This window comes from Globicephala melas, chromosome 2, assembly GCF_963455315.2.
Source record: "Globicephala melas chromosome 2, mGloMel1.2, whole genome shotgun sequence".
Classification (NCBI taxonomy): domain Eukaryota; kingdom Metazoa; phylum Chordata; class Mammalia; order Artiodactyla; family Delphinidae; genus Globicephala; species Globicephala melas.
In genome coordinates this window covers 81616000-81641885 of record NC_083315.2, presented here as the reverse complement: position 1 = coordinate 81641885, position 25886 = coordinate 81616000, and the positions used below count along the sequence as shown (strand labels likewise).

Sequence of the window (25886 nt, the reverse complement as noted above, 5' to 3'; positions counted from 1 at the left end):
CCAGTTCAGCAGGAGGCTGCAGCCGAACTCTAGAAGACAGTACACATAATAAACCTTCAGTACAAGAGGAGACCCCAGCTCAGTATCCAGAGCATCGTGGAGAAGAGGTTATACCTGCCACAAGCCAGCAGTAGACTCCAGATCAGCTTTCACAGGCTCCTGACGTACCTTCTCCACCTCAGCAGGAAGCCACAGCTCAGCATCCAGAGTCTCATGGTGAGGTGGAATCCTCTCCAACTCAGTCTCCAGAACTCTCTAATGTGACTGTAGTTTTCTCTCCAGAGCATCCTGTGACAACAGTTTCTCCTCTAGGTCAGGATCAAGCTCAGCTTCTGCAGCAGCCCGATGTCACTTTTAAACCCGTGGATCTTGTACTTATCGTAACTCCAGCATTCACTAATGAGGTTGAAACTTCTCCACCCCAACAAGAAACCTCAGCTCAGTCTACAGTGTCCCCTGAGCAGTTGGAACCATTGTCAGTCCAGCAAGAATTTTCAGATCAGCATCCAACCCCCTCTGAGAATGTTTGCCTTCTCCAGTTCAGCAGGAAGCCCCAACTCAACCTGAAGAGCTTCCTGAGGAAACTGACCCTTCTGCAATCCAGCAGGAGAGCTCAGCTCAGCATCCAAAGCCCACTGAGTGGGTTGGACCTTCTCCAGTCCAGCATCAGCACCCAATTCAGCCTCCAGTGTCCTCTACAGATGGTGCAGCTCAACCTTTAGTACATAATGAAGTGACATTCTCACCTCTAGGTCCAGGTGAAGTTGAACACCCAGTGTTGCTTAATATCACAGTTAAACCCGTGGATCCTGTGATTGTCTTAACTCTGGAGCCCAGTAAGAGGTTGAACATCCTACAGTGCAGCAGGAGGACCCTACTCAGACTCCAGATCCCCCTGGAGGGATAGAGCTTTCTTTAATCCAGGACGAGGCCCCAGCTCAGTCTCCGGTTCCCCAGGGGAGCTCAACTATATGTCTGTAGCCCCCTAGGGAGGTGGTACCTTCTCCCACAGAGGAGGAGCTTCAGGATCATTCATCAGAACTCTCTGCAAAGGTGGAACCATTTCCAGTCCCTCAAGGGACCCTCCTCACCTTCTACAGCCCCCTGTGAACATGGAATCTTCTCCAGTCCAACAGGCGTTCCCAGGCCTACCTCTGGAACCCCTTAAAGAGACAGAACCTTCTCCAGCTGAGCAGAAGGCCCCATCTCAGCCTCCAGCACCACCTAAGGAGGTTGTAGCACAAACTCCAGTGCATTATGAGATGACAGTTCCAACACTAGGACAGGATCAAGCTCAGCATTTAAACTTGCCCAGAGTCACAGTTAATCCTTTGAACCAGGGTCTTCCCACAACTCCAGAACCTACAACGGAGGCTGAATATTCTGCAGCCCTGCAGCAGACTGCAGTTCCTCCAACATAGCCCGAGGTGACATTTCCAAATGCAGAGCAAGTTCAGGCTCAGCATCCAACCTTGACAGAGGTCACAGTTCAACCTTTGGACCTTGAACTGACCATAAGGCCACAACCCACTAAGGAGGATGAACCTTCTCCAACCATGCAGGATAACTTAACACAGCCTCCAGAACCACCTAAGGAGGTTTTTGTAGCTCAGCTTCCAGTATATCAGAACCCAATAGTTCCAACACCAGATCAGGATCACACTGAGCGTCCAGCATCACCCAGTGTCACAGTTCAACCTTTAGACCAGGGGCTTACCACAACTCCAGAACCTACTATGGAGGCTGAACATTCCACACCCCTGCAAGAGACTGTAGTTCCTCCAACATACCACGAGGTGACACTTCCAAATCCAGAGCAAGTTCAGGCTCAGCATCCAACCTTGACTGAGGACACAATTCAACCTTTGGACCTGGAGCTTACGTTAACTCTGGAATCCAGTTTGGAGGTTGATCCTTCTCCAACCATGCAGCAGACCCAAGCTCAGCCTCCAGAGCTCATTAAGGAAGTTGTAGCTCAGTCCCATTGTACTTCGAAGTGACAGTTCCAGCACCAGATCAGAGTCATGCTGAGCATCCGGTATCACCCAGTATCACAGTTAAACCTTTGGACCTGGAACTTACCACAACTCCAGAACCTACTACAGAGTCTGAACATTCTGCAGCCTGGCAGCAGACTACAGCTCCCCCTCCAAAACACCCTGAGATGACACTTGCATAGCCAAACCTGATTCAACTCACAATTCAACCTATGGATGTGGAAATTACCATTACTGCAGGATCCAATATGGAGACTGTACCTTCTCCAATCATGCAGCACACCCCAACTCAGCCTCCAGAGGCACCTCAGTATGTTGTACTTCAATCTCCATTCCAGCAGGAGGTGACAGTTCCAAATCCAAGTAAGGATCAAGGTCAGCATTCAACATCATCCAGCGTCAGAGTTCATTATGTGGACCTAGAGCAAACCACCACTCCAGAATCCACTATGGAGGCTGGACATTGTACATCCCTACAGCAGACTACAGCTTCCCCTCCAAAACACCCTGAGGTGACACTTGCACCTCAAACCTGACTCAAGCCACAGTTCTACCTGTGGACCTGTGAGTTACCATATCTCAGCAACCAAGGGTATCTGAGACAGTTCTTTTTCCTTCGACTCAGTATTCAGTATCCACAGGCCTTCCTGGTGTAAAATATACCCCAGAAAAGAAGCAGCCGGAACAGAATGCCACCACAAACTTCAGCATATGTGAGCTCTGTACCTGCACAAATGAGACGCTGTCGTGTGTTGGTCTCAGCCCAAAGCAGAAGCTCCACAGAGTGCCTGAGCCAGAGCCTAACGCCTACAATGGCACCTTCACCATCATGTAAGATTCGCCTCTCCTCATTTGTTCTCTGCATCCTGCCTGACATGGCAGCCTTTCTTCAGGTCTTCCTGGGTCCTCCTTTTCTCCCCAATCCACACTGACTGACTTTCTGTTTACACCTTTTGTTTGTCAATGATTCCTTATCTTCATTCTCCTTCTTACCATTTTTCCCTCTCCTCCAGTCTTTTACTTGTAATTGCCCTTATTTTTTCCTTCTCCATTTTTTACCCCATTATTTAATTCCTTAACATCTACTCTTCTTCCATCTTTATTCCATCGTCTTTACAGCAACATGTCCCTCTCCCCATCTCATTGGTGGTAATACAACAAAGTAGTTAAGAGTAGAAATTCCGGAGCCAGACTAACTGGGTTTGAACCCAGGTCTGTCATTTATTAGCTTTATGACTCAATTTCCTCATCTGTAAAATGGGGATTATGGTAGTCATCATCTCATAGGATGACTCCTATGACTCCTCAATCTCCCAATGACTCCAATCTCATTGGGAGATTTAGATGAGTTAATATAGGTAAAGCTCTTCTATCAGTGCCTAGCATATACTTTAGTGTTAGCTATTATTATTATTCCATCCCTCAATTATATCTAGAACTCATCTTTGTCCCCTGGCTTTCTATATGTAGCACCCATTTTGTGCCCAACCCAGGGCTAAGTACTTTGGGAGCCACAGAAGTATATGGCATTGTCTCCAGAAATGACAATGACAAGTTGGAAGAAAGGGGATATGCCTTAAAAGGGAGGTAATATATAAGTATGAAGAGAAATACAGGTAGGTGGTGTAGTTCACCACAACCTGTAATCACAGGGGTGTGGAGGTCACCGAAGGCTGCATGGATAAGCTCAGTGTTTAGCTGGGACTTAAAGATTGGCTGTGATTTGCCAGAAAAATAATAGGCAGTACAGTCTAGGCAAAGGTGTGACTGCAGGGATGATCAGAATTTAATAGATTAGTCTGGCTGAAAATAATTGGGTTAGGTAACAATAAAAGATAGGATTATGAAAAACCTTGGCTATCGGCAATCCAGGTTTGAAAGTTCCACTGTAAGGTATGGGGAGCCACTGCAAGTTTTCAAGCAAGAGAGACAAATGATGAAAACAAGAGGCTTATTTTAAACACGAAGATGGGTAAGACAGGATTCCTTTTAGCAACTCATGATCTCATAGGTAAAATAAGCATATAAGCTCAAACCATAATGACAAAGTGCTGTGGAGGCACCATGAAGTAATAAAACTACATTTCTTTTAAAACAGTCATTTCCTCCTTCTATCCATTCCCCAGCTATTTGTTGACTTTATAAATATTTGAGTTTGCTTTATGTCCACGCGTTGGCTTTAAATATGATAGACGATGCACATAAGCAGGATCTAGTCCATACTTTGAAGGAGTTTATACTCAGAGGAAATGGGTTGCAAAAAGAGCTATATTTAAAGAAAGAAATGAATATGGGCAATGAGAGCTACAAGTTGGTACTGGAGCACAAAAGAAGGAAAAAAGACTTCAAATTGGATCAGGGAAGATGTTACTAGAGCAATGCTGTTTAAACGGGACCTCGAAGGGCCATTGGGTATCAATGACAGACATCTTGGGAAGAATAAGGTTGGAAAAGGAAAGTGGGAGAAAGGCAAAACACAGGAAAAATACTCTGAGTACCTGTAGAGTACAAGTGGGAAGAGTAGGAGATTAGAGCCAGATCATCTAGGGCTTTGGAGGCCAAGCCAAGGATAACATGCCAAGCTAGCATGTTACCACAGCAGTGCTTTAGGACAAGCTTTAGCCTGCAACAGAACCAATCACTTGGAGGGCTTGTGAAAACACAAGCTCCACCCCCACAGTTACTGATTCAAGAGGTCCAGAGTAGGGCTGAGTATTTGTATCTTCATTAATTCACAAGTGATGCTGGTATTTCAGAACCACTTCCAGAGAGTTAATCTGGGGATCGCGTAGAGGATGGCTTAGAAAGGGAGAGGGTAGAGATGGAAACAGCAGTCAGAAGACAGTTATACCCATCCAGGTGAAATGAGAGACTAAGCTGGAATCAATGGAAATAAGATAGTCAGCTATCGTCAAGAGTAGGTATTTTCGAATAAAAGTCAAAATGATAGAAAGTGTAATCCTGAATTAACGTTACATGTTAATGATACGAATAACTTCCTTTCAAGTTGTGTGAAAGGTTATCTTTTATTTCTTCTGGTAATGAATTGGCATAGAAAAACAGAACTATACTGGGAAATGTGTAAATATAAGAATATTCCTTTTAATAGAAGAAATTATAATGATATATAGAGATAAAAACTTTGGGCTCATAATCTAGAATTTGATTAGACAACGAAAGGTGGAATCTAATCAATGCTTCTTCTCTCAGGAAAGATTACCTCCAAAATCTATCAGGATCTATAGTTGTATATTTAATTTATGAAGATCCTGAATGTGAGACTTTTAAGAGAGATGAAGGCAGGGTTAGGAACTCTGAAAGGTTCAAATAGTAATTCCTAAGGTTTGGAGTTTAGACCAAAGCTTCTTATTTATTATTATCATTCTAATCTCTACTAGTTATTCCTACTAATTAGGTATCTAATAGCAAATTGAAGCAATATACTCCTTTTAATTTTCCTAGAGATTTTTCCTGCAATAAAATACCATCTGTCGAAAAAATTACATTAGAACCACTACCTTTTTTGCAGTTTATGTAAGTTACGAATATAGCTTCATTATATTTGGAATTTTTATAAAGCTTAATTTTTTATAAAATTAATTTGTTGCTCATTTTGAAATATGATTAAAATTACCAGTAAAATTTTGTAGCAAATCCTTTTTGTCTCTAGCAAAGATTAGTGTGAGAATTATTACACAGATCAGAGTGAATCATTATAGAGCAGTGGTTCTCACCCAGGGTGATTTTGCACGCAGGTGACATTTGGTAGTGTCTGGAGATATTTTTGCTTGTCAGATCTGTATATGCTACTGACATCTAGTGGACAGAGGCCAGAGATGATAGTAAACATCCAAGAGTGTACAGGAGAGCCTCCCACAGCAAAGAATTATCCAGCCAAAAATGTCTATAGTGCTACCTTTCTAGAGAAATAAAGATCACTTAACACAAGTATTTAATGAGCATTTACTATTTTGTATCTAATGCACCACATATATAATCATGAAAGTATAAATCATAATATCTTCCACAGTGAGATTTCTTTAGTGTATGGAGTAGTGATGTTATGTTTCATCATGTATAAATTAGAATTATTGCCAAAGGATAAATATTCTGAAAGTATATATATTTTTCTTTTTATTTTGCTTGTGTTTTTTTTGTAGAAATCTTGGTTGCAGTTTACTCACAGAACTGAGCTTTGGAACGTTTCAGGCCTGGCATGGAATGAAGTTTTTACACAAGTAGTAAGTGAAATAGAAGATGAATACATGTAAAAAACTGTGTATAAAAACATCATGCAGTTATTGGTTAGCTGGGTGTAAGCCCAGTATGAATTCTGGAAAGGATGTCTTGAGAGCCCTTTATTTTATTTTTTTTCAAATGAGGAAACTTAGGTACAAAGAGGCCAAGACACTTGTTTAACTCATATATGAAACCCTTTGCTTTCCATAGTACTGAACTTTGGCTCGGGCAATAAAAGGCACCAAGCCAAAACACTCAAATTAGCGTTGTCATGGAAACCCACTGATGCCTCTCCAATATGCGAATGGCCCATGAAGTTCCACTTTTGAATTTAACTTTGATTCCTGCTCATGTGCAAAGTTCCTAACTGCTTAAAATGTATGCAACACAGAGCTGCAAAGAACTAAGTTTAGCACCGAATTCTTCAGGGAGCAAAAGGTGTGGGTGCTTCCCCAACCATTATTAGCTCTTTTAAATGGCAAAGCAGAAAGAATTCCTGAACACACACCACAGGGCTCTCCCCAGCCACCCAGAACATTATTTTTCAAAAAGCATATATCTCTGAAGTGTAATATTTGTGGCCAGTAGGAACTTTTGAGATATGGAAAAAGACGTTGTTTGTGTTCAGCTGTAGTGTGAAAAATATAAAGAAAATACATTGCTGTAGCCTAATACAATATACGTTCTTTGCTGACTACTCTTCAATAAGAAGTGTGGGTTTTACACCCCTTCAGCTCAAAAATTCTGTGATTTCTCATGACACAAGGAAATGATAGTGGGTACGTTCAATGGACCGAAGGCGATTTTAGACTCAAGGTAAAAAAGAGCTCTTCTACACCTGGCTTTGGAAAAGACTCTCTTACCTGTCTTGTGGGTCAGAAATCCAGTTTCACACAGTTCACACATTTTGGGTTAATGAAGGTGTTGAGGCTGTGTCTGGAACTGGATTAGCAATTCCTGCAGATGCCTGTCTTTAGTGGCCTCCTTCCTTTCCCTTGTTAGTTTGCTGATGCCTACCTTGGGGAGAGAGCACCAAGGGTCAGTTGTTCTTTTGCCAGTACATCGGAGAGCAGGCTGATGAGGTCCCTTCACCAGGAGGTTTTAGTAGCGTCAATACAAGGTCTTAAACTCACCACCTTTCCTAAACATCCTATAACACAATGAGTTCCTTATAAGAATCAGAGTTTCACTATAGTTATGTAGGCAACACCGGAAAATATATTGTGGAAATAAATAAATAAACAACCAACCAAACAAATGAATAAATAAATCACAGTTTAAAGATTAAGAATTCATTCAAAAACATTCACTGAGTACCATGCCCACTGTGTGTCAGCACTGTACTACGTGCTGGAGATACAGAGGCGCATAGGGCAGGAACGTTGTCCCCAAGAAGCTTTCATACTGGAAGGAGAAAGATGAAAGTTGATGGGAAAACATAGATGAGAGCCATTCTAGCATCTATGCAGCAGGGTAACAAGGTGACGGAGGGGGGGGGGATGAAGTAGAAAATGGGTGGTAGGTTAGAAAAGATTTGTAATGGAAGAGGCACCAACTTGTTCCTTTTGAATTTGTTTTCCTCTTTAATGGCCGAAAAAGTTAGTGAAAGATAATCAGAACTATCTGGAGTTGGAAATAAATTAGTACTGTACTCCTAAAACTCATTCACAGTTACTTTCAAAAGATTGTCACAGTATAGTAAGTCTTTGTTTTGGGCTAAGTCTTTCTAATAGACAAAGCTAATTTGATTCAGGAAACATTTGCCATGGTGAGATAAAAAGTTTATTGCATCTCTTTCAAAAGGCTAGCCACCAAGGGAAGATGCCACCCTCGAGTTAAGTCATTTTACTACCTATAATGACATATTATTAGGGTGTTTATAAGTTGCCTGCATTAAATAAGTTTGGAAGAGGGCCTCAGCTGAGGTGGATTTATCATGAATTCAGTGAAGCTTAGGCTTCAGGGCTCCTCACTTGCATAGGTCCCTTCCAAAGTCTTGAGAGGGGTCTTAGCGATTTTTGTATTCACAACTTTGCATGTTTTTATTAGATAGGATTTCCCAAAGTAGATGAGCTTCAGGCCCCATAAAACCTTGATTCATAACCGGGTTTCAGGTAATTATAAGTCAGTAGGTTTCTTGAATGAAGCTTCTATGTTATTGACAAACATCAGGTGAAGTAGTTAGCAGTGTGGTAGTCTATTTTAAATCCGAAATCTACCTCAAAGATGAACCAAGAGTTTATTAATTATTAAAGTACCACTTTTTGACTGGTGGTAGTAATCATATCTCTCTCGGATAAAATCAGGAATGAAATATATTATGGAAAAGCAGCAGTGGTTGATAATCCTAAATGTTAAGTATACTTTTTCTTTCTGAATTTACAGTGTTTCTCCTTCATTCACCTATGCAGGTCCAGACTGATGGCTTATTTTTAAAAATTCTTTTAGTCACTTCATTGGTTCTAACAATACAAGCTCCATGATTTTAGAAACTGAAGGACTCTGCAGTATATAAAGGCTATATAACTTAACCAGACAGAGTGCATTCACATGCTGTCTTGTCTGTGGTACACCAATATTGAACCAAGAACAAGAGAGAATAAGAGGAAAATCAAAGCCTTATCCCTATTAAATTATTTACCCCATTTTTGAGAGTATCAGTGAGGGGGGGGGGCCACACTATGAAGGCAAATTGAGCTGCGGTCACAGAGCCACACTAATGCTCCTCCAGTCAACTAACACTGGTTTCCTTTAGATAGCTATGTACACACAAAAGCTTACACACTTCAGGGTGTTGTCATCACTTTTTGCTATGTACTGGAATCCTGGCAGCTTCTCAGATTTAGAAAGGCATAAATGCTAAAAACAAAAATAACCTGGGTCTGCCCTTTGCCATGACTTAGAGTGGCTGTTTTATTTGTAATAGTTCAAAATTTTGAGACTGTCACACCTAGCAACTACTATACTTTTCTTCTCCCAACTGTGTCTTATTCTTCCCACCTGTAGTATTTTCTCCCATTCTGTATGTTTTTTTCACTTTCTTGATAGTGTCCTTTGAAGCACAAACTTTTTAATTTTTATAAAATCCAATTCATCTATTTTTCCTTTGGTTGTTTGTGCTTCGGGTATTATATCTACGAAACTGTTGTCTACTGCAAGGACTACTCCTGTGTTTTCTTCTAAGAGTTTTATAGCCTTTGCTCTTACATTTGGAAATTTGATCCATTTGGAGTTAATTTTCATATATGGTGTGAAGTGTAGGAGTGCAGCTTTATTATTTTGTGTGTGGATGTACAGTTGTCCCAGCGTCATTTGAAAGACTCTTCTTACCACATTGAATTGTTTTGGTACGCTTGTTGAAAATCAATAGACCATAAATATGAGGGTTCATTTCTATACTGTCATTTCTGTTCCATTGATTTACATGTCTTGTCTTATTCCAGTACCACACTGTGATTGCAGTAGCTTTGAACTGAGTTTTGAAACCAGGATGTGTGAGTCCTCCCACTTTGTTCTTTACCAATATTGTTTTGGTTATTCTGTTTCCTTGAATTCCCATATGAATTTTAGAATTAGCTTGGCAGTTTCTGGAAAGAGGTCAGCTGGGATTTTGAAAGGATTTACAATGTAACCATGGGTTGATTTGGGAAGTAGTGACATTTTAATATGACTATCTTCCAGTCCATGAATCCAGCATGTCTTTTTATTTATTTAGATCTTCTTCAATTTCTTTCAACAGTTTTGTACTTTTCAGTGTGAATCTTGCACTTACTTGGTTAAATTTTTCCCTAAGTATTTTATTTGTTTTGATGCTGTTACACATGGAATTGTTTTCTTAATTTCACTTTGGATTACTCATTGCTCGTGTGTAGAAATAATTTTTTTTTTCTTTTGTGGTATGCTGCCTCTCACTGTTGTGGCCTCACCCATTGTGGAGCACAGGCTCCGGACGCACAGGCTCAGCGGCCATGGCTCACGGGCCCAGCCGCCCCGCGGCATGTGGGATCCTCCCATACCGGGGCACGAACCTGTGTCCCCTGCATCGGCAGGTGGACTCTCAACCACTGCGCCACCCGGGAAGCCCTAGAAATAATATTGATCTTATATCCTGAAACCTTGCTGAATTCATTTATTAATGCTAACAGTTATTCTCCTACATTCCCAGGAATATGTCTTGTGGTCTTCCAGTTTCCCAGGAATACATTGGCACATTTCAGTGTCTGTGGACATCTCATTCCTCAGCTTTTCTTTTTAAGCTTTTTGGTTGGGCTGTTTTTTGCCCCAAACTGTTATCCGTTGTCTCATGCAACTGCCATGTTAAAATATTTGCTTCAAAATGTTTTCCGAAATGCCACCTGAGGAGAGGCTTTTCTCACTAGACTGCTTGTGGTCAGGTCAAAGACAAGCCTTTCACGTGAGATCTTCCAGGGGACCACCAGACATGTAAAACAATGACAGTTCTTTGGGAATGAGTCTTTTTGAAGGACCTCCCAGACCATGCTGCTCCTTCTGGTACCAGGGATGTGGGCTGTTTTTCAAGGCTACCACTGGCATGGAGAGCAAAGGTCAAGGACAAGTTCAAGCAAGACAGATCTCATTGTTCTTACAGAAATTAATTTGTTTTCCTTGAATAAATTGCCCCCCAGTGTGTTGCAAGCCTGTTGGTTAAATTTCCAGAGTTCAGAAGAAGTTGATTCTGACCATTTTTGCCAGTTTTTTTTGTTGTTGTTATTGTTGTTTCTATGGAGGGATGAATTTTTAGATGTCCTTCCTCCATCATTTTATTACTGATTTTCCTGCAATGTTTTTTAAAATCTCTAAAGTCTCAATGACCATAGGCTAATTAAATATTTATTATGGGAGATGATTAAGGAAAAAATAAATAAAAGGAAAAATAAATAAATAAATAAAAAGAGAAAATATAATTCTCATAGAGGCTTTCCCAGATGGGTAGATGAAGTTTGAAAAGGTATTTCTATATTTAGTGCTCTCCAAATTAAGGTTAAAGTGAAAGATATTTTATAAAACCCCCCCTTTTTTTTTTCATTCATGTTAAACACAGACTTTAGAGTCAGAACTGAGTTCAAATTCCAGCTCTGCTTCTTACTAGCTTGATGACTTAGGACAAGCTATGTAACTTCTCTGTGCCTCTGTTTCCTCATTTGTACAACGGGGTAATATATCTATCACATAAGGTTACTATGAGGATTAAATGTTAAATGCTGATCACAGATCCCTGGCAACCCAAAAGATATTAGTTTTGATGATTATTTTTATAATATTCTGCAAAAGTACACTAATAATTCTTGAGTAGAGTTAACCTAAAGTCAGATATTCTTTTCTTTCTTCCTGTTTCTTTTGGGGGTTTTTTTTCCCCTTATTTGTTTTACAGAGCAAAGGAAAAAAAAAAAGAAAGAAAGAACTAAGAAGAAAATCTATTCCAGCATTTTGGAATAAAATTTTGTTCTCCAAAATTGATTTGTTTATTTTATTGATATATAAACAAAATGTTATTTATTTATTCAGCAAACATTTATTAAATATCTAGTAAATATATAGCCACTATGTCAGGCACAGGAATAATAATGACAGTAAAGTGTGGTCCCTGCTCTGAAGTTGCTGACAATGTAGGAGACTGACAAGTAAACCATTGATTACATACACAGTAACAAAGGCTATGATACTAGAATACACACGGGAGTATGTGATGGGAGTATGGCTTTCACAAGTTCCTCTTGGATTTATTGCTTCTTCTTTGGCTCCAGAACCAAGGAATTAGACCTATTTTTGTCTTTAATTGGGTAGTTTAAATCATGAAATTTTCAAAAAATTTGTAGAGATAAAAGAAATCACCTTGAATTATGGAGGACACTAGAAATAGTAGTTTTTTACAGAGCAAGGGCTTCCTACCAGTATAGTCACTTCGAGGGTTTTGAACCTGAAAAGTTCCTTGGCATATTTTTCTATGCTAGCCACTTTTTTTCTATTTTTTTTGTTTCTCTTCTCCACTTTATCATCTAGAGACCTGCCTAGTTCCCAATGAAAGGGTGTTTTACAAATTCTAATGGTGATTTATAGGTAAAGAGAGAAAATGGATTTTTTTTGACCTTCAAGTTCCATACCAAAAAAAATGAATATAAGCTTTCATGGAAGTAATTGAAAATGCAGATAATTTTAATTCCATTCCATTTTTCAGAATTCTCAATCGTAATCCTTTGACAACAGGTGAAGATTCTTATCTTTTTAAATTGCCAGCATTAAAATATTTGTAAGTATTGCAACACTTTCATGGCTCATGAGATAATTTCTGCTCCTTCTTTCTTTCATCAAAGATTGAGTACTTTGGGTAAAAAGTCATAATTTAGATTTTAACTGGGTTATTGAAAATAAGAGTTATTGGCAAAGAAAAGGATTAAGAAAGAATATATACGGGTAAGACAGCCAGCAGAGAATGAGAACAGTGTTAAAGAACACATATAGTTATGGAAGATGTAGATGCATGTAGGAATATTATTTATCCCAGAAAGCAAAAAGGAATAAGGGGTACATTATTTTTTTAAAAAAGAGTGATCAAAGAGGTAGATGCAATTGAAAATGAGAAGCTAGGATAATAAAAAATGATTGTGCTGTTCAGCACCAAGGTCATTCATTTGGTGATGCAAATTTAAATTTCTTCAATAAGAGCTCTTTGTAATTATCACCTATGGCAAGTCAGAAGCCAGAATTGAAGTAATCACATGTTAAGTATCTTTTGAAGTTTAGAATTTTTGTCTTTGGGTTTTATATCATGCATGTTTGGGCTTCTCCTTCAGAGACATGGGAACAACACAAGTGTCGCAGCAATTGAAAGCATCGTCATGATGACCCTTGAATTGGAAAAACTGTAAGTTGATTTTTCTTACATTTATTTTCACTCATTTGTTTTTTTTAGGTTTGTTTTATTATTTTCTTAAGTCAGGTTTATTTATGCATAATTTTCATTTCACAAAATTCACTGTTTTTAAATATACAGTGTGATGTGTTTTGACAAACGTATAGTTAGTTCTGTAGCCACCACCACATTTGAGGTAAAGAACATTTCTGCACTCCCAAAAGACCCCTCATGTCCCTTTGTAGTCAATCCATCCTCCTCCCACTACCAGCCCCTGGAAACAACCAGTCTGATTTTTGTCCATGTAATGTTGCCTTTTCCGGAATGTCTTATAACTGAAATCATGTGGAATGTAGCCTTTTGTTTTTGGCTTCTTTCACTTAGTCAGTCTCTTTGGAGATTTATCTGTTTTGTTGCACCTGTCAGTATTTCATTCCTTTTTATTGCTGAGCAGTATTCTAGTTGTGTGGATATACAGTTTGTTTACGTATTCAGTGATTGATGACCATTTGACTTTTTTCTAGTTTTTTGGCAGTTTTGAACAAAGCCTCTGAAAACACTCACACGTATGTGTGAACATATGTTTTGTGCGAGCATATGTTTTCATTTCTTTGGGGTAAAATACCTAAGGGTGGGATTGCTTCATCATATGCTAAGCGCATATTTAACTTTTTAAGAAACTGCTAAACTGTTTTCTAAAGTGCCTGTGCCTTTTTGCTTTCCCACTAGCAGTTTATGCGAGTTTCAGTTGCTCCACATCATCACCTGATCCTTATATTTGTTTTTTTAAAAAATTTAGCCTTTCTCGTAGGTGTGTAGTTGCATCTCATGGTTTTTGCCACATTTTGCATTTCTGTAATAGCTGATGATGTTGAGTGTCTGTTGATGTGCAAATATCTTTTTAAAGAAGTGTCTGTTCAAATCCATTTTTAAATTGGATATTTATATTGAGTTTTAAGAGTGCTTTATATAAAAAGCAATGAAAAAAGTCCTTTCTCTCAGATATGTGTTTAGTAAATATCTTCTCCCAGATTGTGACTTATCTTCATTGTATTACAGTGTCTCTGAAGACTAGAAGTTTGAAATTTTTGATGATCTGTAATTTAGCAATTTTTCTTGTTTTTCATATTTAGTTAATTTATTTATTTTGCTGTTCTGGGTCTTAGTTGCGGCAGATGGGCTCCTTAGTTGCGGCTCATGGGCTTCTTAGTTGTGGCATGCGAACTCTTAGTTGCGGCATGCATGTGGGAACTAGTTCCCTGACCAGGGATCAAACCCGGGTCCCTGCATTGGGAACTCAGAGTCTTAACCACCAGGGAAGTCCCTTAGCAATTTTTCTTAGATGGTTTGTGCTTTTTTGTGTCTTATCTAAGAAATCTTTGTCTGAGACCCCATTGTCTAACCCAAAATCACAACGATTTTCTCCTATGTTTTCTTCCAGAAGTTGTATAGTTCCATTTAGGTCTATGATTCATTTTGAGTTAATTTTCATATATGTTTTGAGGGAAGGGTCAAGTTTCATTTCTTTGCAGTTTAAAAACTATTTCTGTAGGACCCTATTGTGACAGTTTATTACACAACTTACTGCACCTTAAACTGTGCCATCCCCCCTCCAATATGGCAAGCTAATAGAAACTTTCTGTTATGCCAAGGCTAGGTGAGGGGATTGCATGAGATTAGTATGCAGAAAGGGCCCTGCATTTAGCAGTCTGTTCCAACCGTCTTTGTCAGGTCAGCTGACAAATGACTGTCTTCACCATGCCATCACACATTGTTCACTGCTCTAGCCTCATCTTCCTCAGCCTCCCACAGCATCTGCCACAATTGTGATCCCTCTCTTGTCAGCTAGATGCCTTCCTCTCTGGATATTAAAAATTATTTCCCTATGTAACTACAATACTGTTAACACACAGTATTGAAGAAATTAAATTCCTACACAATGATATTACCTGATAAAGAGTTGCTATTCAAATTTCCCCAGTTGTCTCTCTCATATAATATCATTTCTTTTAACAGCTTTTTGAGGTATAATTGACATAGAATAATCCGTGTTCACACACACGCATATATAAACACCATGAAGACATCACCAAAATCAAAATGTCCATCTCCTCAGAAAGTTTCTTAACGTCTCTTTGTAATTCTTCCTTCCCATTGTTCCTGCCCTTCCCAATCACCATGCAACCCTTGCTCTGCTTTCTGTTTGCATTTTCTAGAATTGTATGTAGATGGAATCATAGAGTGTATACTTTCTTCTAACTCGTTTCTAACTCAGCATGATTATTTTAATTTTCATCCATATTGTTGTATATATCAGTAATTCATTTCTGTTTATTGCTGAATAGTATTGCATTATATTGATGAACCACAATTTATCTATTCACCATTGATGAACATTGAGTTGTTTCAGTCTTTGTCTATTACAGATAAAGTTGCTATGAATATTTGTGTACAAGTGTTTGTGTGGATGTATACTTCCATTTCTCTTGGGTAAATACCTGCAAGTAGAATGGCTAGATCATTGGTTAGTGTATGTTTAAGTTTTTAAAAAATACCTATTTTCCATAGTGGTTTGATCATTTTACATCTCTACCAGCAGTGTATGAGAATTGCATTTTCTTCACGTTGTGGCCAACACTTGCTATGCTCAGTATTTTTAATTTCAGATAGTTTAATAGGTGAGTAGTTGTATCTCACTGTAGCATCCCTAATGATTAATCATGTCAAACGTCTTTTCATATGCTTATATTCCATCTGTATATCTTTTTATCTTTTATATATATTTTTCTGGAGTTTTGAGAGTTCTTTATATATTCTGGAAATTAGTCCTTTATCGAATATGTAAGTTGCTAAGTATTTTCTCCCATTCTGTGACTCATCTTTCCGTTCTCTCGGGAGTGTCTTTTGCAGGGCAGAAATTCTTAATTTTGATAGTGTCTAATTTATCTATTTTTTTCTTTCATGGGTTATGCTTTTGGTGTTGTATCTAAGAAATTTTGCCTAACTCAAGGTCATAAAATTTTTCACCTGTTTTGTTCTAGAAATTTTATACTTTTATGTTTTACATTTAGATCTTTGAACCAATTTGAGTTCATTTCTGTATATGGTTTGGATGGAAGTTCTTTTTTTTGTTTGGTTTTTGCACCTGTGTATTCAATTGTTCCAGCATCATTTGGTGAAAAGACTATCATCTCTCCACTTAAATGCCTTTGAACCTGAAAGTCAGTTGTCCACATCTCTCTACTTCTGAACTTTCTATTCTCTTCCTTTGATCCTTTTGTCTATCTTTACACTACTATCACAATGTCTTGAAAGTGTTACTTCATAAGCCTTGAAATCAGTTACTGTTAGTTCTTCAACTTTGTTCATTTTCAACGTTGTTTTAGTTATTCTAAATTTTATTTCCACATGAATTTTAGAATTAGGTTGTCAATTTCTATAGAAAAGGCTACTGGTATTTTGATCTATAAATCAGTTTGGGGAGAAATGATGTCTTAACAATATTGAACCTTCTGATCCATGAATACATTTTATCTCTTCATTTATTTAGGTCTTCCTTAATTTCCCCCAGCAATATTTTACAGTTTTCACTGTGCAAGTCTTCTACATGTTTTGTCAGATTTATTCTAAGTATTTTATATGTTTGATTGTATTATAAGTAGTATTTTAAAACTTTGATCTCTGATTGTTGAGATTAATTAATCTTTTTGTATGTTCATCTTGTACCCTGCAAACTTGAGAAACTCATTGATGAGTTCCAGTAGCAATTTTGTAGATTCTATCAGGTTTTCTCTGTCATCATGTTATCTGGAAATAAACATAGGTTTAGTTCTTCCTTTCCTTTCTGAATATCTCTTTTCTTTTTGTTGCCCTATTGCACTGGCTAGAACCTTCAGTGCAATGTCAAATAGAAGTAATGAGAGCAGACATCCTTGCCTTTGTCCTGATACTGGCGAGCAAGTTCTTTGTCCTTCACCATTAAATATGATGTTAAGTGTTTTGTAGAAGTCATTTATCAAGTTGAGGAAGTCTCCTTCCATTCCTCGTCTGCTGAGAGCTGTTTTTTTTCTTTAATCAGGAATGGATGTTAGATTTTTTCATTCTTTTCCTGCATCTATTGCAATGATTATGTGATTTTTCCCTTCTTTTGTTTTCTTAATTTGTTTATTTATTTTTGGACTGTATTGGGCCTCCATTCCTGCACGCAGGCTTTCTCTAGTTGTGGCAAGCAGGGACTACTCTTCATTGCAGTATGCCGGCTTCTCATTGCGGTGGCTTCTCTTGTTGCAGAGAATGGGCTCTAGGTGCACGGGCTTCACTAGTTGTGGCACATGGGCTCAGTAGTTGTGACTCACGGGCTCTAGAGCTCAGGCTCAGTAGTTCTGGTGCATGGGCTTAGTTGCTCCGTGGCATGTGGGATCTTCACTGACCAGGGGTCAAACTCATGTCCCCTGCAGTGGCAGGTGGATTCTTAACCACTGCCCCACCAGAGATGTCCTGATTTTTCTTTTTTAGTGTAGTAAGTTGGTAAATTGATTTTCAAATATTAAACCAACCTTTCATTCTTGAGATAAACCCCACTTGGTCATGATGTATCATCTTTTCATATATTATTGGATTTGATATGCTAAAATTTTGTTAAGATTTTTTGCTTCTGTGTTCATGAGAGATATTGGTCTATAGTTTTCTTCTAATGTCATTTTCTAATCTTGATACGGTGAAAGTTGGCCTTATAAAATAAGTTGGGAAGTATTCCCTTCTCTTCAACTTTCTGGTAGAGTTTGTGTAGACTTGGCATTATTTTATTCCTTAAATGTTTGGTAGAATTTATCAGCTAAGCCACCTGAACTTGAAGCTTTCTTTGTTGGAAGGTTTTAAACTGCACACCCAATTTCTTTAATATCTGTATTCTTGAATAAACTTTAGCAGTGCATGTGTTTCAAGGAATTTGTCCATTTCATCTTGAATTTATTGGTATAAAGTATTCTATATATTCTCTTATTATCCTTTTAATATCTATAGTATTTTTCTGTTTTCCATTTTATTTATTTCTACTTTGATCTTTATTGTGTTCTTTCTACTCTTACTCTGTGATTAATTTGCTCTCGTTTTCCCAGTTTGAGGTGGAAGTTGAGGAAACTGAGTACCGCATTAGCAATAACCCACATGTTGACATATTATGTTTTCAGTTTCCGTGAGTTCAAAATACTTTCTGATTTCCCTTTTGATTTCTTCTTTGACCACAAAGTTACTCAGAAGAGTGTTCTTTGGTTTCCAAATATTTGGAACTTTTTCGGATTTGTTAATTTCTAATTTAATTCCATTGTGGTCAGAGACATATATTGAATGACTAAAATCCTTTCAAAAATTTTTTTAAGTATTTTTTTTAATTAATTTTTTCTGCGTTGGGTCTTTATTGCTTCGCCTGGGCTTTCTCTAGTTGCGGCAAGCAGGGGCTCCTCTTCGTTACAGTGCATTGGCTTCTCATTGGATGACTTCTCTTGTTGCAGAGCACAGGCTCTAGGTGCGTGGCCTTCAGTAGTCGTGGCACACAGGCTCTAGAGTGCAGGCTCAGTAGTTGTGCCGTGCGGGCGTAGTTGCTTGGCAACATGTGGGATCTTCTCGGACCAGGGATCGAACCCATATCCCCTGCATTGGCAGGCAGGCAGGTTGTTAACCACTGAACCACCAGGGAAGTCCCAATTGCAGTATTCTTAATCTTTTGTGTAGATCCATATTCCAATCTGGTGTCATTTTCCTTTTGCTTAAAAATACTTCTTTTAACATTTCTTATAGTGAAATTCTACTTGTAAAGAATTCTTGCAGCTTTTGTATGTCTGAGACAGTCTTTATTTTGCTTTTGTTTTGATACATCTGGGTATAGAATTCTAGCTTGATAGAATTGGCTGACTGACCACTGACTTCTCATTTACATTGTTTCCAACAAAAATTCTGCTGTCATTGATATCTTTGTTCCTCTCTATGTAGTGTATAGGTTTTTCCTCTGGCTACTGTTAAATTTTTCTCTTTATTGCTGGTTCTGGGCAATTTGATTATTTTTTGTGCCTTGGTGTAGTTTCGTCCATGTTTCTTATGCTTAAAGTTCATTGATCTTCTTGACTTTGTGGCTTTATACTGTTTACCAATTTGGAAAAGTTTTGGCTATTATTTCTTCAAATTTTTGTATTTTTCCTCTCCTTCATGGACTCTAAGTTCACATGTATTAGGCCACTTGAAGTTGTTGCACAGCTCACTGATGCTCTATTAAGTTTTGTTGTTGTTTAGTTTTGTTACTCTTTTTGTTTCATTTTGGATAGTTTCTATTACTATACCTTAATGTTCACTGACCCTTTCTTCTGCAGTGTCTAATCTGCAATTAACCTCATTCAATGTCTTTTTCATTTAGCCATTGTTTTTAATTGCTAGAAGCTCAATTTGGGACTGTTTTACGTTTTCTGTGCCTGTTCTTAACATTTTCAGTGTTTTGTCTGGGTTTTTGAACATATGAAATACAGTTATAATAACTTTTCTTCATGTATAAAAACTTAAAATGTTCTTTTCTGCCAATTCTAACATCTGTATAGATTATGGGTTAGTTTTGATTGATTGCCTTTTCTCCTCACTATGGGTCATAGTTTCCTACTTCTTTGCATGCTTGGCAATTTTTCATATGATCCCCGATACTGTGCGTTTTTGTTTCTTGTGTGCTATATATATTAAATTCTTGTAAAATGCTTGGGCTTTGTTTTGGGTGGAATGAAGTTACTCAAAACAATTTTATTCTTTTAGGTCTAGCTTTTAAGATTCATTGGGTAGGAGTCCAAGTAGCCTTTAGTCTGGAGCTCATTATTTGCAACTACTGAGACAAGTCTTTTCTGAGTATCATGAGGTTTTCCAGTTTGACCTGTAGGAACAGGTACTATTCCTACAACCCTGTGTGATATCCAGATATTCTTATTATTAATCCTTTCATGTGGTTCTTTTCCTGGTATCAAGTAATTCCTCACACAAATGTACTGACAAATACTTTGTTGAATTCTCAAGAGATCCCTCTGCATATCTCCAGACTTCTTTGTCTGTGCACTTCTTTTCTCTCTGGTAGTCTGCTTTGTGCACTCTAGTTACCTTGGTTTTCCCAGACTGTCAGCTCCATTTCGTCAGTCAGGGAGTCCACCAGTCTCTGCCTGGACTTCTCTTCCCTGTACCATGACCTGGAAACTCTCTCAGAGAAGTAAGTTAGGGCAATTATGGGGATCACTTCATTTATTTCCCATCTCCTGGGGATCACTGAACTTTATTGCCTGAGGTCCAGTTTCTTGAAAACTGTTGTTTCATATGTTCTGTCTGATGATTTCATTGTTTCAGGTGGGAGGTTAAATTGGTCCTTGTTACTTCATCTTGGCCAGAAGCCAATAACATTCAGTCTGTTTTATTTTGATACAGGGTTCAATTAAAGATTAGGCATTGCATGTCATATCTTTGTTTCCTTTAATCTAGAATATTTCCCTATTTTTATTTTGGTCTTTTATGACATTGGTATTTTTGAAGACTCTAAGCCAGTTAGCTTGTAAATTGCCTGACAATCTGGATTTGTCTATTTCCTCATTGGATTCAAAGTATATATTTTGGGGAAGAATACTATGTAGGTGATGTATTCTTCATACTTCATCAGTTCAGGTGGCCCAGTGCTAAGTTTGATCACTTGATTAAGGTGGTATCTTCCATATCTCTCCATTGTAAAATTATTTTTCCCCTTGGTATTTGATAAATCATATGTGGGGTGATACTTTGGGATCAGTAAAGATCCTACTTTCAAACAACTCTTCACCCAGCTGTGCATCAATGATAATCCTTGTCTGAATCGATTATTACATTGATAGATGCAAAATGACACTTTCCTAATTCTATCATTCCTTTTGCATTTATTAGTTGACATTATTATATAAAGAAGAGCTCCCCCACTTTTCATTTGAGTATCATTATGAACTTATGTGCTTTTTTATAAGTTAACTAGGTTATACCTTATTATAATGATAATGTTATTCTTTGGAATGTTCCTTTTGTCCAGATTTGGCCAAAGCGACCTCTGTTATTGTTTAACCACACGATGCTTTTCTATTACTAGAATAATTTCTACTATATTACTACTCACAAATAGGACCTGAGAAAGGGACTCCAGAAGGTGCGGTCTTATTCAGACTCTTCTTAGAAGTGTGCCTTCTTCCTGTGTACTCTCAACCCAAAGTGAGGCATTGGGGTTGGAAGGAGATACTTCGGATTTAAACTACAGATCAGTGTCACCCAATTCTAATCCCTATTCCCTTTTTTCTAGGCATACCATATCTACTGCCATCTTAATCCTTCTGTTGGGCACCTCTCTCCTCCTCTATATTTATTTAAAACAGTCAAGAGCAGCAATTGGCCAACCGGCCCCTATCCAGTTCTGCAGTCCATATGCCCCAGGAACTCCTTTTTGCACTGGTCTGTGGTGTCCTTGGCCTACCTCTTCTACCTACTCAAGTAACTCTTTTACCACGAATTTAATTACCTGTGTTTCCATTTATAGGATCTTACCTAGCCGTATGGCCTGCTGCCTCTGCCAATTTAAAAATATTCTTGAGGTTGTCTGAAAGACAGTCAAGCTGCATTGTGACAGCGAATGCCTGACAGACGTCACACGTTGTGGTGAGTCTCAATTGCAGGATAATAAATTTTTAATTTAATATTTTAATTTTTAATCAGTGATGATAAATTTTAATATTAATGATGTAATTGCATTATTTTAATTCATTCATTCAGAGTTCCAGCTCCCTAAGTTTCTAAGAACTACCCCCTGGCTAAAAATCAGATTCTTGGTTACATTATTAAGCTAATAATAGCTCAGTTACATTGTTAGCTTAATAATGTAACGGATCCGCATAGTTAAAGGAACAAGAGAAAGGAATCCAAGGGGGAAGGGAATTAACATTAATGGCCACATATCCTATGCTGTGCTCTGTGCAAATGAGAACTTATTGATATAGTGCATCACAGTTTGTTAACTGATTTTATATACATTAGGTCTCAAGTACGCTTTGTCTTATAGGACAGGTGTAAATATAGTTTTGTTTATTTTGTTTGTTTCTGCAATTTTATAAAGAGTACAAGTGATGCTGTTTTATGTCCTATTTGGAGCCTGAGAGTTTCGGGTTCCATAACCAGAAGCTGCTACCTAGTCCTTCTAATGGAATGGAGAGCTAGTTTATTCTTAGACTCTCAAGCTCTGAACTTGCTCTGAATCTCATGCTTTTCTATCCACAAAACACTCAGGGGCTTTCAACTATTTTTCTATATATTAGATTTACTGGCACTAACTTTTTAAAAAGCACGGGCGCCCGTTTGCTGGTGCAGTCCGCTTGTTCCCCGAGCAGCGCTCGCGCGGTGATGTTAGGATGCTGCACTTGGTACCTTTTGTGGTTCTCATCGGGGGTGACAAAACCTTGCTGGTGTGGGAGCTGAGCTCTGGATCCACGGCCGAGGCCTTGCAAGTGAGAGGAGCTGGAGCGGAGGGAAGGGTGGAGGAAGCCGCCCCGCGCCCCAGTAACTGGGCGCCCCGGGGTACTTCTTCAGCACCTCATCTGCCTGTGGTCTCCGCTGAGAGGAATCTTAGTTCTAGAGACGACCTGAGCGGTCATCTCACCCCCATAGATTTTTGAGACATAGTTCCCAACAGAAGGCATTGCCTCCTAATGCTTCTCGAAGCTTAGGATTTCAGAGGGAAACTTGTTCATGAAATGAGAAGTGTTTGGAGTTCCAGGCTCACCACAGTTAAGTGTGCAAAGGGCTGGGGGAATATAAGGGAATGGGCGGTTTGGTTTCCTGGGCCTGAAATTTACTGCACTTTCTTAGTGTGAGACCACCCTACAGCATTCTCTCTTCACAGTCTTCTCCCGGTTTGGCTTTCTGTATTCTGTCTGAGTCTTCCCAAATGCAGCAGTGGGTGGTCCTGGGTTCTATGCCATCATCAAGTTTCATTCAGCAAGGGATGCCCACAGAGCCCAAAAGGCATGTGACCAGAAGCAGCTTTTTCACACATCTCCAGTGAAGATGGGTCCAAATGTGGAATTCCTCGCTCTACTGGGATGTGGTGCTGAACTTAAAACTAATAGGCCATCGGGAATTCCCTGGTGGTCCAGTGGTTAGGACTCTGCACTTTCACTGCTGAGGGCGCTGGTTCAATCCCTGGTCTGGGAACTAAGATACCAGGGCGGGAAAAAAAAAAGGCCAGCGTTTCTACAGCACTGTGGTGTACAGAGTGCTCTCAGATGCACTGCTCCACTGATCCCCCAGTTTCCTAGTTGTTTCTTTCTTTTTTTTAGATGAAGAAACTCGAACTCAGGATGGTTAAGTGACTTACTTAAGGTTCATGACAGTAAATGTGGAAACTAGGCCAAAGCCAAACTTAACCGATGTTAAACCCCATGTCATTTTATGCTGCCCCTTAATTTAAGAAATCTTCACAAGAGTCTTCCTTATATTTACTTTTATGTTGATTTTAAATGTGTGAGGTTGACAATTTTTTTAAATTAATTAATTAATTTATTTGTGGCTGCATTGGGTCTTGTTGCTGCATGCCGGCTTTATTTGTGGCGAGCGGGGTTGCTCTTCGTTGCGGTGCGTGGGCTTCTCATCGCGATGGCTTCTCTTGTTGCGGAGCACGGTTTCTAGGCACGCAGGCTTCAGTAGTTTTGGCTCACAGGCTCTAGAGCACAGGCTCAGTAGATGTGGCACACGGGCTTAGTTGCTCTGCGGCATGTGGGATTTTCCAGGACCAGGGATCGAACCTGTGTCCCCTGCACTGGCAGGCGGACTCTTAACAACTGTGCCACCAGGGAAGTCCCGAGCTTGACAAACTTTGGTTAGATGTAACATAAAGGAGGCTTCATCATCTTCATCACTCTCAAACTGCCTATTCAGAACTCGGTTCAGATTCCAGAAAATGGTTAAAATATTCTTTAATGCATTGTAGAAACCTTATTCCATATCAACATGCCATCCAATTTTACTTCCCCAGAATTAACATTTCATTATGTGCCTCCATTCAGCCACCATTCCTTTTTCAAGGACCATTTCAATTCCTCTGAATAAGTGAGTGAGGCTTAGATTTCCCAGACTTTTCCCTTTATAATTGTGTGTCTTCTCTGATTGGCTTCTTGTTCTGGCTACTTCCTACTGACCTTGCTGCCTATTCTCACCCATATTTCTTTACTCACTGATTTCACCTTTACTGAATCTGAGAACTCTCCTCAGATGTGACTCCAGGTACACTACCACCCACTTCTTTATCTTGTTTAACACCCTGGCAGTACTTCAATCCTGGCAGTACTCCCTGGGATTGAAATGATTTTGTGTCAGACATTCTTTAATTTGCAGACCCTGCGACCATTTCACATAACCACTCAGATACTACAGATGGTCCTGGAAAGATTATGAAACAGTTACTTGGTATCAGTTGTGAGTAATGAGTTCTTTTCTTATATCGGACATTAAGACCATTCCATAAGTGTAGGTTGGGAGATTTTCACAGCATTAAGCCCATCACTGATAGAATAATGAAGAAAAGTTCTCCAAGTCACAATAGAGTTGAGAGGAAAGGGTATTCGTATTAGATTTCTTTATTTAATGCAGAGCCTTAGTTTACTACCCACAACCCCGAAATTTTTCCCTACTTTACTTATGCGTTCTTTTTCAATTTTATTTATTTATTTGGTTGCACCAGGTCTCAGTTGCAGCAGGTGAGCTCCTTAGTTGCGGCTCAGGGGCTCCCCAGTTGTGGCATCTGGGCTCCCCATTTGCAGCAGGCAGGCTCCTTTTTTTGTGGCTCGCAGGCTCCTGAAATGTGGCGTGCAAACTCTTCGTTGCAGCATACACGTGAGACCTAGTTCACTGACCAGGGATCACTGACCTAGTTCACTGACCAGGGATCGACCCCAGGACCCCTGCATTGGGAGCATGGAGTCTTAACCACTGCACCAGCACGGAAGTTCCAATTACGTGTTCTTTTTTTCATTGGCAGGTATACATACTTCTTATCTTACTTCCCCTCTGTTTTTTATAAATACATAAAAGAGAATAACATCTTAAAATAAAATGAAGGAAAGGCCTAATGTATCTGAGTTTTTCTCAGTGCACGAAGGGAAAGGTTTGCCAGGAAGAACTGTGGCAAGTTTATCCTAGATGTCAGCCGTCTCTACTACCCAGGGGCTCAGAGCCCTTCTGAAGATTCCTAATTGTCCAAGACAGCTCCATTATGACTCACCGTACAGGGCCTAGCATCCCATGCGACACTCAACATTTAAAAATTAATCTTCATTTCTCCTTCCCAGCAGGCAGCTTCAGTTGGAGAAAGTAATTTCATTTTCTTATGTACTCATTCATTCACTCAGTCAACAGACCATCACTCCTCTATTGTATGCCAAGATCTATGCTTGTTTCTGGTAACAAGGAAAGAATAATATATCGTTCCTTCAAGCACTTAAGGAGCTCATAAACTAGTGACTGAGGAAGATGCAGAAACAAATCAATAAAGAATTAACAATGCTTTGAATTTATTTGTATTATTTGAATTTTTATGACTATATTTATATACTACACCCTGTTCAAAATGGAAATGGACCTTTAAGAAAGAACTAGTGATATAAAAACTCCACAGTAATATGTAAGTTCTTTAGAGAGTTAAGACTGGAAATATTTGCACTCTCAAAGAAGCCTGTTAATGCAGATGAACCTCTAATTCTTTT

At 38.9% G+C, this 25886-nt stretch overlaps 2 protein-coding genes across 2 annotated transcripts in view; both read left to right on the top strand.

Moving 5' to 3' along the window:
• On the top strand, positions 1-25119 carry LOC115849279 (leucine-rich repeat-containing protein 37A3-like). The gene is given in 6 exon segments (XM_060294264.1): positions 1-2828; positions 6158-6238; positions 12433-12504; positions 13049-13119; positions 21674-21792; positions 25011-25119. A coding segment is annotated over 1 exon segment (888 nt). The 5' UTR covers positions 1-1112; the 3' UTR covers positions 2001-2828; positions 6158-6238; positions 12433-12504; positions 13049-13119; positions 21674-21792; positions 25011-25119.
• LOC115849273 (RAD52 motif-containing protein 1-like) overlaps positions 22539-25886 on the top strand; it is a 49287-nt gene continuing 45939 nt past the window's right edge. The window contains 2 exon segments of the mRNA XM_060294265.1: positions 22539-22634; positions 23014-23205. Of these exon segments, the coding sequence (XP_060150248.1) occupies positions 22539-22634; positions 23014-23205 (288 nt within the window).